At 35.3% G+C, this 13576-nt stretch overlaps 1 protein-coding gene across 2 annotated transcripts in view; it reads right to left on the minus strand.

The window, feature by feature from the left end:
- The window catches only part of LOC139976825 (adhesion G protein-coupled receptor B3-like), an 84635-nt gene continuing 71059 nt past the window's right edge, over positions 1-13576 (minus strand). For both annotated transcript variants that reach the window (XM_071985637.1, XM_071985639.1), the window contains exons 12-21: positions 13152-13246; positions 12050-12152; positions 10544-10636; positions 9587-9711; positions 8103-8169; positions 6250-6341; positions 4295-4421; positions 3173-3214; positions 2146-2601; positions 1-1000 (exon numbers count right to left, since the gene is read on the minus strand). In XM_071985637.1, the coding sequence (XP_071841738.1) occupies positions 935-1000; positions 2146-2601; positions 3173-3214; positions 4295-4421; positions 6250-6341; positions 8103-8169; positions 9587-9711; positions 10544-10636; positions 12050-12152; positions 13152-13246 (1266 nt within the window). In that variant the 3' untranslated portion in view covers positions 1-934. The remainder of the gene's footprint in view (positions 1001-2145; positions 2602-3172; positions 3215-4294; positions 4422-6249; positions 6342-8102; positions 8170-9586; positions 9712-10543; positions 10637-12049; positions 12153-13151; positions 13247-13576) is intronic.

Here is a 13576-nt window from a genome sequence, read left to right on the forward strand (position 1 = left end):
TTGCAAGTGACGTTTTGTTCCTGTCGCTAAAAAATGCAGACAGTAATGAAACGTGATACCTTAATTGTTATTTTTAGCTGGACCTGAGATGTCCATCGCTGTATCGTTTGTATACTGTGCTGTGGGTATTGACCGCAGCTGTATGTACTGACTGTACACTAGTGTCTAATTACCGACGGTAGCAAGATGTGTGTGTATTTTCTGGGATCGATGGTGGTGTTCAACACTTCTGTCACACCTCATTCGAAACTAGGTCAAATTACCGGCATTAGACGTTTCTTTTTGCGCGAGTCTTCACACCCTTTAAAGCGCTCGGATATTATTCCCAGACGTTGAGAGAAATGTTCACTTTTGGGGTTGGACGGGGGTTTGGGGTGGGATGACACACTGTTACTGTCTGTGACCATGCCAGATCCATTTGAAAATCGTTGCTGTGAAAATCGATGAAGGAGTGAGCAAATTGCTTCCCCCCTACCCCAGTATGGAGGGTCCTATATCATTTATCAGCCTTTCTTTCTCTGTGTCCATAGTATTCTTTGAGCACATCCAACGAGAATGTTGAAACCTCTCCACAGTTAGATTGTCTGAGTCACGGTATACTTCGGGACACTCGCAGCGGTGTAACTTAGGTATATGCATATTCTCCACATGTACGTACGTTGTCGGACTCACGGCATGAATACATCGGGAGCGTCGCAGCGATGTAACTTAGCTATGATCGAGCAGATTCCCTTTGAATGATCTCGTGATGATTCGGCTGATGGGTCCGACATCTTCATATCACAACCCTCTCACGTGATTGATGGGTCCGACGTCGTCATCGCAACTGCGATCCTCTCACGTGATATTGATGGGTTCGACATCTTAATCGCAACTAAGATCCTATCACGTGATTGATGGGTCCGACATCTTCATCATCGCGACTACGATCCTCTCACGTGATTGACGTGGGTTCCTGCTCTTCTTCGTGTTTAAGAAGCGGAAATACTTTTAGTTTGTGCTATGGAAAAAAATGAAGAAATATTTTTACTGCATAATCATTATTGAAATAAATTAAAAGAGGAGAGAGGCATCAAAGGTCAGGTCGGGTCAGAGAACAGATATGTCACCTCCCCCTCCCCCTCCCCCTCCCCCTCCCCCATCTCAACCTTCATTTTTGGCACTCTTCATACATCCCATATTTTTCACGGCCCCTCCACATTTTTCTGAAACCCAAATTGACCACAGGTCCCATGATTGTAGCCCCCCCCCCACCTCTACCCTTTTGTCAGGCCTGCTGAGGATTGAAGGCATTTTGTGTTTGTTCAGGATTTCCAATTATGCAAATTTTGCCGCCATGTAGGTGAACAACCAAGCAAAATAAGACAAAATACTATTCTCAGAACAAACATGTTGGTAATGTGCTCTTTGTAATAAGTTGTCGCCACCCCCCCCATCTCCCTTACCTCTTCCATGTCCCTATCCCATGTTTCTGTCCCCATCCCCTGTCCCACACCCCTGCTCCTCGACCATTCGATTCCCTACCCCCCCCCCTCCAATTTTAATGAGAATGTTCCAGTGTTGATACAGGAAAACTCGTGGCACTAATGGTTCCAGCTTATTGCAAATTCAATCACGACTTTTCTACAAATAACCAAAGTCCACTTAAATACCCATAAAACATAGAGACATCCACAATGTGAGAATATGAATTTAAAATTAGATTCCTATGAAGGGAGACAATGTGGGCATTTATGTTCAAGACATTACCGTCAGTTGTCCTCCTCCCTCCGACATGCCACCTAACCAATATTTGAACAGGCTGCAAACACAGCACAATATAACAGTATCATCTTGCCCGACACGTGCAGGTTTAGAAAAAAATCATTGCAATAATAATGTACCTGGCAACTTCCTAATCCCCTCCCCCCCCCTCCGCCCCTACTTCCGTTTTCACCTACACCAAAAAGAAGGGGGGGGAATAGAAAAAGAGAGGTATTTTTGTTCTGATATCATCAGTGTCACAGATAAGAATTTTGGCAGAAGCTCCTATATACATGACTATTGCAGCAAGCAATTCACCAGCAGAATTGGATTATAAAGCTAAACAGTATACAAACTGCACCAGTTGACATGGTGAATAGCCTACAATTATGTCTGTCTTACCTTCAAGCTAAGACCTTTGAATGTGGACAAGGAGGGTGGCGTCGGTTCGGATGGCTTCACCTCCTTTCGGTGAGGCTCCTCCTTCAGCCCGCTGGTCCCCGCCGAGCTGCACTCGTTGGCGTTCATGCTCACGGTGTGGACCACCGGCCGACTGCCGTTAGATTCCAGGCCGCGGGTGATGAAAGGGTTGCTCCCGTTGGTGTTACTGTTGAAGTCGGTTTTCCGAAGGCTGGTCGTGGAATTGGAGAAGTTGTAACCGCCGTTGCTGTTGGAAGAGGGCGCTCTGTTAAATGCGGCCAATGGCCCGGTAGAGGATATAGTGCTGTCCAGGTCGTGAACCACACTACTGTCCCGGATTTGAGACAGTTCGTCATTAGTTCCTGGCCTCTGCGGATTAAACTTTTTCCTCCGGTTCGGCCAACACCTTCCATATCGTTTTTCGTATTCGTGTCGCACCTGAGTGAAAAAAAAAAAAAAAATGCAACATTAAAAATCAACCGTTTTTGTCATAATTAATTGAAGGTATCTTTCAAAAGGAAAATATGACAAATTTTGAGTTAGAGGTAATGGTTGGTCTTTGTATATATATATATATATATATATATATATATATATATATATATATATATATATATATATATATATATATATATATATATATATATATGTATATATATATATATATATACATACATACATATATATATATATATATATATATATATATATATATATATATATACTTGTGCATATTTGTATTCTGTATCTTGTCTTTTATAAATTAATATTAAGTCACTCAGTCAGTCACTTCAATATTTCTTTTGTTTTGGGTTGGGGGAAGGGGGGATTTTAATGTTTTTGCTGAATTAGCATTGACCATCAAAAAGCACACCTATAGCTTTATTTATTGCATAATTATATATATATATATATATATATATATATATATATATATATATATATATATATATATATATATATATATATATATAAATATTTATGTATTGAGAAAGAAAGAATGAAGTACCTCAGAACTAAAAATTCCAAATAAGAGAAATATACAGATGGCCTGTGGGTAAGATGGATAAAAAAGACAAAATTAAACAGTATTACATTTTGTTTATACACAGGATTAAAGATTTGACATGAAGTTAAATTAAGTAGAGCTGAGAGTTTACCTGTTCTCCCCACTTTCTACTTCCTTCTCCCTTCCCCCTGCCCCATTCCCCTTCCCCTGCCCCTGCCCACCATTACAGTTATGCTCTCAGGGTACCAAAATGTTCTCTTTGTATATTAAATGCATGTTGTGACTACCCAGATATACCTGCTAAATACTTTCGCCAGGTTGTTAAACTACGGTAACAATATGACTCGTTTCTATTAGTTTTTAGGAATAAACCCATCAATTGGACATGACACATATTAAATGATGATGATGATGATGATGATGATGATGATGATGATGATGATGATGATGATGATGATGATGATGATGATGATGATGATGATGATGATGATGATGATGATGATGATGATGATGATGATGATGATGATGATGATGATGATGATGATGATGATGATGATGATGATGATGATGATGATGATGATGATGATGATGATGATGATGATGATGATGATGATGATGATGATGATGATGATGATGATGATGATGATGATGATGATGATGATGATGATGATGATGATGATGATGATGATGATGATGATGATGATGACGACGACGACGTTGACGATGACGATGACGAAGACGATGAAGATAATAATGTTTATATAATTATATAGCGCTTTTCATAAAAAAATATATCCCAAAGCACTTTACAAATGACTGGAGTAAAATCTGAAGAAGCTTCCATATATATTTGTGTGTTTGTGTGTGCAGCTCTTTCCGAGACCAGCTGACACATGTTTGTGATCAGGGGTGTAGGGGTGTCGGGGGGGGGGGTAGGCCTAGGAGTCCTACCAATATACCTACATTGGAATTTGCTGCCAGTAGCGTCACCATCACCTCGCCACATTTTTTTTTTATATCAGAAGCAACTAGCTGGATGCAAACTTAAGTGAATCGTTTTGAATATATATACGGAAGAAACTCTTACGCATATTTATTAGATATCTGTATTTCATTTCTTACCTCAGTAAGTTTGAGCAGAGCAAAGAAGCACATTGTGAGGGGTGAAAAGAAAGTAAGAGACAGGGTTGTAGCGATCCAGTCCAGCACTAACGTCACACAGGCCACCATGCTAGCTCGGATGTTCGGTCTGGAGAGCGAAGTATCGAAAGGGTCACATTCGTTACATGGGAATGGATCATGGGACGAAAAACTCTGACGACGGGGGAGGAGGGGTGGGGGTGGGGGGAGGGTAACTTATACTATCCTATAATGCATGCCAACAAGGAAGAAATATCTTTAATCCATTCAAGAGCTCTAAATAATTGTAATAACGTAAGCATTACTTACAGATAACCACGAGAAATTACAAAAAAATATGAAATTAGAAGAATTAAGGATTCAGGAATTTCGGTCTTGTCTCCAAAGATTACGTTTCATGAATATACTTTTGGACGGGGTCATTTATAACATCAGGGCCTGATGAGATGGGGGAGGGGTGGTAAGGTGGGCTTTAGGCAATTAGGGGGGGGGGCATTAGGGAAATATAGAAGACGGCCCAGGAAAATTTGGCATGAAGAATAATATATTCTCATTTTCGTAACAGATATCATGGAAAATGAAGTGTCAAGGGGGAGGGGGGTATGGGGTTGACCTGTTGACATATCTGTCCCCAGGGCCCAAACGAGGCTATCAACCGCTTTGGTTCTATCAATAAAAGTTTAACATTATGAAAAGTTATTAATTAGAAGTTTCAAATTATAATAACAGGCAGGAAATCATATAACCAGTATCATATATAGCAAAATGTTATGCAAAGATGTATTGGAAAACAACTTAGAACAAAGATGTACTTAAAATCAGTTCACTAGTACACAGAGGACCCTAGCTGTATAGTGCTTGAAGTATCGTATGTTAGGAGACGTCAATTTTTTGCTAATACTTTAAAATTTTCTACACAAGATTAATTATATTGGCCCAACAAGGCATAATTTTTGCGTAGTACTTTAAACAAAAACTTGTCACAAAAGGCTATTGAAATGAACACACAATGTCTATAGGCTTGTCTAGGCAGGCAAACCATAAATATAGTATCATTATATCCACTAGATTAATGACAAAGTTTCCCACTGAAAATCAATAGCAATCAATTTTCTTATACTTGTGAAAACCTGTAAGATGCCGGTTTTCAAAATTCAGTATTATCCTTAAATATCCAACTAGGTTTTAGCATATTTCCAGGGGCACTTAAATACACATTACTAAGGACTGGATGTCGATAATTATCTGAAGAGACTATATTAAATAACACACAAAATGGATATTCAGCGTTATAATTCTGATAGCGGGCTTCGAATCCCTCTTTAGCGTGTAAAGAGTGTAAACAGAGAGAGAGAACTCTAGAGAGATAAAGAATGAGAATTGAATATATATATATATATATATATATATATATATATATATATATATATATATATATATATACACATACATTCAACGTACAGTCAATTCAGTCCAAATTCACTGAACGGTAGAAACACTAGACAACAGTGTGAAGCCCTCAATAAAAAAATAAATATGGACAAATAATAACAATAATAATAATTACAGAAACACCCACGCGAAAAATACAGGCTGATAGAAAAACGAGGTCTCGACACCGAGGTATGTTTAAGTGTCCTTGAACGATACAGACGAAGTACAAAGAAGCAAGGACAAGACTAATCTAAATATACCTGCACTACATTAATGATCTAAGCTAGCGCTACTAATGAATAATCGAACGATTAAGAACGGTGTCGAGCAGAGACCCCCATCCGTGAGTCTCGGAATCTGATCCAACAGGCTTCGCTTGTCGAAATCTTGTGATCAACGGAACGCACGAGAAAATAATAAAAACTAACAAAAAACGAGAGGGCGACAAAAGAAAAAGAGGGCGACAAATACGATGATTAAATAACTGCGTCACCATTACTTACAAGATGACTACCAGTCTTCGATGGGCTTTCCGGTTCTTCTTACGAAGTACCAAGTATGCGTAGGCGATATAGATTAGACAGATGAATGCAGTCTGAATAAAAAAATGGAACGTATATGAAATTAAAAATATCCGCACTTTGATCGTATATATCGCCGATACAGCGATATCAAATTTTGTTAGTGACGTCACAATAACATCTGAAGCATGAGTAGGGTTTATATATGACAGCCTTAAAGTTACGTCATATCCTCTTAAGACCAGTACACCCATTTCCTTTGATATAGGAAATTATATCATATCCTCTGAAGACCAGTACACCCATTTCCTTTGATAAAGGAAATTAAATTATATCCTCTGAAGACCAGTACTCCCATTTCCTTTGATGAAGGAAATTATATGATATCCTCTTAAGACCAGTACTCCTATTTCCTTTGGTAAAGGAAATTATATGATATCCTCTGAAGACTAGTACTCCCATTTCCTTTGGTAAAGGAAATTATATCCTATCCTCTGAAGACTAGTACACCCATTTCCTTTGATAAAGGAAATTATATTATATCCTCTGAAGACCAGTACTCCTCTTTCTTTTGATAAAGGAAATTTACACATCGTACTATATGTGTTACATACCATATGTCTTCACATGTAGCCTGATTTTTTTATTTTTTTTTTATGGTTTTGAATAATTCTGTAGGGCACAAATTTGCCAAATTCTCTAAGCAAAGTAATCCACATTAGAGACAAATTATAGGGAATGAAGATCAGTTTCAAATTGACTTCATTAGTTAACGATTCAAGACTCGATCTCTACACAAAGACGGAGAAAAAAGGTTGACAACTGTAGGGTTGCCATGGTGATGAGGGCATCGTAAGCTAGGCCTAGATGATATTAATCAATAATCCGGCTATAGCAGGAGAGGTCAGCCATTATCGTAACGAGGTCGCTCTGTCAGAACTAAAATTAGCTTTTCAGCAGGTTTTATGAATCTTTAGGAAATGTTGTAGGTCAGTACTATAAGGAATATACATGTACATATATTAATGTATATATATATATATATATATATATATATATATATATATATATATATATATATATATATATATATATATATATATATATATTAATGTATATATATATATATATATATATATATATATATATATATATGTGTATATATATATGTATATAGATATGTTTATGTATATATATATATATATATATATATATATATATATATATATATATATATATATATATATATATATATATATATATATATATATATATATAATTTATAAATTCTTTTCCTTTTTCACATCCTGTGCACATTTCACAATTTTCTACAGCATCAAATTAAAACTCATTCACTTTCAATCTTACATTTGTGCCTTACCACCCAGATATACCATTACCTCTGTGCACGTCCATTAAAGTCTCCATTTTCTGCAGCCTCCCTACCGTGGCTTACATATTTGTTTCATGCAGCTGGGATGCACGTGTTGTTTCTATCACATCCGTGTATGCTAGCTACCAATTTAATTTCCTTTTCTTCCATAGTTCTATATTAATTTTTATTTTTAGCCGACTCTCCTGGATAACGTTCCTGTTAGCCATCGATATCTTAACCATTGTTCTCGACCCCTCTAAACCACCAAACATTCGCCAAACATTCCTTAACCCATCTTACTTTGCATCGATCGTTGCTGATTATCGTTCTACTTTTCCGTGACATTCAAGTAGATTTTTTCCCTTGTTTATAACGAGAGTGTCGACGAGACTTTCTCACCAGGGGAAGATTACAATTAACTCCTGTATATGTACATATATATATAGATATAGATACTCACAGCAACGATTAAAACCGCAGGAACAGCAAATGCGTAGAAAATGTCATTTTCGATGTTCAAGAAACAGCTATATGTAGGGTGAGAGAGGGACAAAAAACGTGTGTGTGTGGTTAAAACATACAGTAATGTGATCAATGCAAATTTAATTGGATTAACATTAATCAAATTTAATTGGAATTACGTTAAGCATCATAACCCCCCAAAAATAACCGGAATGTAAATTGATATTTATATATAGAGTAGGAAAATAGAAACATTTCTTATATAGTTCATGGATACTAGAGTATAAAGGGTTACCATGGTAACATGTTGCATAACTTTGTTCAACCATTGCAAGTTTTATCTACCTCTGATGGATAATTCATACACACATATACATATATATATAAATATATATATATATATATATCATATTTATCAACTTTTAATTTCAGTATTAATGTTCCTTATTGTTCTTCATACTTTTTTTCCTTTTATTTTGTCACAAAATTTTCAGAATTATGATTATTAATGACCTAGATAAAATGACCTTAATATTTTTTATTTCTTCATTGATGACAACAAATGAGGGCTACCGTGGTAGCTTGTTGCATGACCTTGTTTCCACTATTGTAAATTAGTTCAAATCTCTAATGAACTATTTGTACAAATTTCAAAAACAAAAGATATTTAATCACCTTTTACTGTCATTAACCTTATTGTTTTTTCTTCCCACCTACTTACTTTCCTCTCTAACGTTTTCATTTCCATGGTGATTACCGTCCATAAAATATTACCTAAAGACCTCTGTCACGGCTATATCTCAATAAACAAAGGTTTTCTTTTGAATTTATTTTTTGGTTTGTGTTTTTTGTTTTTATATATTGTTTTTGTGATTATCCTTTGTGGACCTAATTTTCGGTGCCTCGATATGTTTGGTTAATTGCAGCAACCAGCCAATTATCATTATCATCATGAGAATAAATCACGTACGTTTAGAGAAATCTTGTTTTGATCTACAATAAACAAAAACGTGAATTTATAAACTAACTTATTTTGTTATGTCGACACAGCAAAGGTGATCATAACAACCATTATTTAACCGTCAAGCATTTTTTAATTAATTCCCAAGAAAGATGGGTTTTACTTCACAAGCATATTTATCATTTTTTGGGGGGTGGGGGTCTTTTCTGTAATAGCGTGCAGTGAACGTGGAGCAAGATTCATTATAAAAGAGATATTCTTTGGGCAGGAAATAAGACTCTTATTTGGAAAAGAAAAATATTCGTAACTGTCAGTTCAGAACCCCCAAAAATATGTTTACAATAGGTATGAATAAATTTCTCAACTTTAGGCAAATTATGTTGAATGAGGATATTATGCTGTTTGAAGTATTGTTCAATTTTAAAAATAACAATTTTGGATGAGTTACTTAAGAATTTATAAGAGATATGAAATAATTGCATAAATATATGCTTAATTCACTGCGGTAGTAAATGACTTACTAGTACTCCGTTCCGTATTGTGATATTTTAAGGCCTGCAGTGCTAGCCACCACAAATAAAGGCGTGATCCAACCCAGGGCCATGTACTGGGAAACTGAACCAGATTCGGTTGTTCTGTATGTGACCTGAAATCAAATCAATTTAATCAATAAATCAAAATCAATTCATTTATAGAAAATAATAATTGGATCAGGTTATAATACAGTCTATAACTGTACTTCAGAGAAACATAAAAGTGCAATTTTCCGTCAATTCAAGAATTTTGACAGACATCAGAATTCCTCGCAAGAACAAAATGTTAAACGCTTGCGGGTGTTAATTCAAAATCTCCACCAAAAATGAATTGAGTAATTGTCGTTCATGATGCTGTCACGTTTCTCCTAATAACTTATAAACCAATTGCAAAACTTAATAAAGATATGGTGGGATATTACTTCCCCTTATCCAGGATTCTAATGAGGTGGGAGGGGGGAGAGGGATGGTGTCATGACCCCAAATAATTTCAACACCACTGACCATTGATATGCCACCACCCAACCTCCCGACCCCCCTCTTTAATAACCCCATCTGAACGAAGCATAGGCATATGTGTCAGGGTCCATGCTAGTACATGGACAATATTCATACTCAACAAACTCTGTTATTAAAAAATTAGCAAACACAAATGTCTTTCTAACAATTAACACTCATAATTCTTTCCTTTCAGAAAATGTTTACAAAAATGGTAACAAAATCTCTGACTAGAGTTACGACCATATTTTGTCAGTATTTTAGATGCGCTAATAGGAAATGTGAGGCATGTCTTGTCTACTGAAATGCTTCAGATAATTACCCTCTGCGAGTAAGTAAAGTATATAAATCACTGGATCATGATGGGGGCTTGAAATTTGCTGATCGAACCATTTCAAAGAGTGAATTTTCGGTGTACACTGCAGGGCTGCGTAATATTGTACTCACTTTTAATACCAGCTGCACCACCATACCAAGCAACCAGAAAGCTTCGGACAACTCAAAAAAGTGGAGCAAAAGTGCTACGGCTGTGCAGGCATTCTACAAACAACAAAAAAAGAATGAAAATGCATTTGTTAAGGAAATTTTTGCATGTCTCTTTGACCGTTGTTTTGTTTTCGAAATTAACAGAAAATATTTTTGTAGTGACTACTAAATGGGGAACGCTTTTATAGACATAACAAGTGTGTTAGGTATGTTGCCTTATTAAATAACTTACAAGTAGGTGATTTTGAGAGGAAAATGGCTAACTTGTATCAAACAAATGTCAAGCTTCGAGAGCGAGAACATTTCTGAGTTAAAAATGTCGTCCAAAAGTCACATTCCACTAATTGACATGATGATCAATTGTTACCTTCCAATCTCCTCCCTCCATCCCTCAATTACGTGCAAGACAGTCGATTGTGGACGGCACGTCAAAATTGCAAAATAAATCACCCGGAGAAAGTCAATTTATTCAGCTTTCCAGATTAAGCCCACAGAGAGATGCTTAAGATATGTCATTCCGTATGCAAACAAAAATTCTGATCGAATTTAATCCATCCACAGGAGACATTGATACTACTTGCTAAACATCATTAGTATCTGAGCAACCAAGTAATTTGAACTGCTGAATATTTGGAAGGAAATATTTGGACAGTATCGACCAAAAAGCACTTCGGATAATTCAAATTTTAAAAAAGTCAGTAAAACGTGGAGAGCAAATCTTATTTTTTTTTAATGAAAGGGGAAATTTATGGCCGAAATCTGACAGGCTAACAAAGGCATCGTTTTATAAAAGTAAGAAGTAGCCATGCGCTAGAGCAACTTGATTTGTAAATTGTGAACGACTCGATTAAGAATGTGGACTATTAAAATGTATGTCGTGGTGTAATCTCCCTTTGCAGCACTTGATTGTGGAGGAGTTGAATATTTATATATATATATATATATATATATATATATATATATATATATATATTTATATATATATATATATTTATATATATAGATATATACATACACATACATACACATACATACATATATGAAATGACACATGTCAAGCAGTAGTCTTATCATTGTGGACTGAACACAGACCAAACAATCACATTTAAGGCTGGTATGAAACGGGGCGTAGGCTATTAATAAAAATCATAATCATATGTTCTGAATTGTGGACTGGATATTGTACAGACCGATCACCAATAAAACATGGCTTAAAATTACATACAGTGTTAACACTATAATACCAATACCATAGTTATGAACAGAAACTATTCGCACAAAAGAAGACATATATGAATGATAAAGCATATTTTTGAAGAGATTTAACCGGATTTATGGACTGAAAAACAAACTGATCACACTGGTTACAATACAAATCGGTGACGGTCGTGAAAACGGTATAATATACATAGTAGATCGCGATGAGCGAATTTAATTAATGCAAATTTATTCATAAAGTGGATTTACCTCATTATGGACCGAATAGAGACCAGCCATGAGTGTAATATGAGTGGCAGACATCGTAAGAAGGAAGAGCTTAACAACGCTGGCAAGATCAGACTCCATTTTCCTTTATATTGGTTAGAAGATATGAAAGCAATGATTAACAAGACCTAAATCAATTGTAAAAAAAAATAATCATAATAATAATAAAAAATAATAATAATATAAAAATAAAAATAAAATAAAAAATAATAATAAAAATAGTAATAACAACAATAAAAATCACAATCACAATTCCAATCACAATCACAATCATAATCATAACAATAATAACAATAATCATAATAACAATACAGAATAATAATTTCAATAATTTATGCATACATATAGTAATCAAAGGACTTTTGACTTAAGATCACCTGTTACGTACAGATTGCATTGATATCCACACAAATCATATTCATTCATCTTTCTTTTATTTTATTTTAAAAACCAGTTTTGTTTTTTGAATTATTATTAACATTTGTAAACAACCATGCTTAATTCTCATCACATTTTTAATTCTCTTCTTTTCTAACTCTCACCCTGTTTCCATAGGAGAACAATAATTTTGTCTAACTTTCACCCTGTGGTGTCTGAATAATCCTGGAATAATTTTATACGATCACCTTTTTAATTTTAAATTTGTTTATTCTTCATAGGGACTGCTTACATGGTTCAAGGGACATTCCACCTTCAAAGAATGCGACACTTAAACAAAAGTGAGAAATATTCTATACTCTTAGTTGAACCCCCTCCCATCTCAGTATCTTGTAAGAATATAATATTCATCAGTGTATAAATATGATTTGAACATTAAGTGAAGAAAAAAAACAAACAAACAAACAAAGATATTTTCTGATCGATTGGCATGATGACGTCACTCAGATTCGGCTGTTGCCAGATGCCTTCATAAACTTTCCCTAAATTTTAATAGTAACTATCTTCACAACACAAACTGCTGGTAGGATGTGGTTTTGTCCCCCAAAAATATACAGGACAGTTTCCAGCAAATTTTTCTTCAAACAAGGTTTTCATTCAGACACCAGGATATCTCTTTAAAAGGCAGCTTTGTAGGGACACTCACCTGTTTGCATAGAGAAGCATTAATATGGTAGCCCACAAGAAAAGTTCTGTGAGTATTAAAACTGCAAGAACAACAGGCGGTAAACTCCTTGGAACCTGTATCGCAAATAGGAAAAAAAAAAAATGAAAAATGTTGGTGTAGCGGTAAACCCAATAATTGTCAATTAGTGTGCAAAACCCAATAAGTGTGCAAGTAGCCGGCCTTTGTTTTTAACAGTGTACCCCCAAGGCATGACTGATGTCATAAATTGCTTCGTCCAAAAATCACTGGTTCCCTTTAATCTGACATTATTCCTACAATAAAGTCATTATAAATAATTCATCTTGTTTATATAGCAAGAATAAATCCTAACAATTGCCCTTGAACTAATATATGTAACAAATTGGTTAATAAAAACATCATATGAAACAATGGTTCAAAAACCG

The sequence above is a fragment of the Apostichopus japonicus genome, chromosome 12 (genome assembly GCF_037975245.1).
Source record: "Apostichopus japonicus isolate 1M-3 chromosome 12, ASM3797524v1, whole genome shotgun sequence".
In the NCBI taxonomy this organism is placed as follows: domain Eukaryota; kingdom Metazoa; phylum Echinodermata; class Holothuroidea; order Aspidochirotida; family Stichopodidae; genus Apostichopus; species Apostichopus japonicus.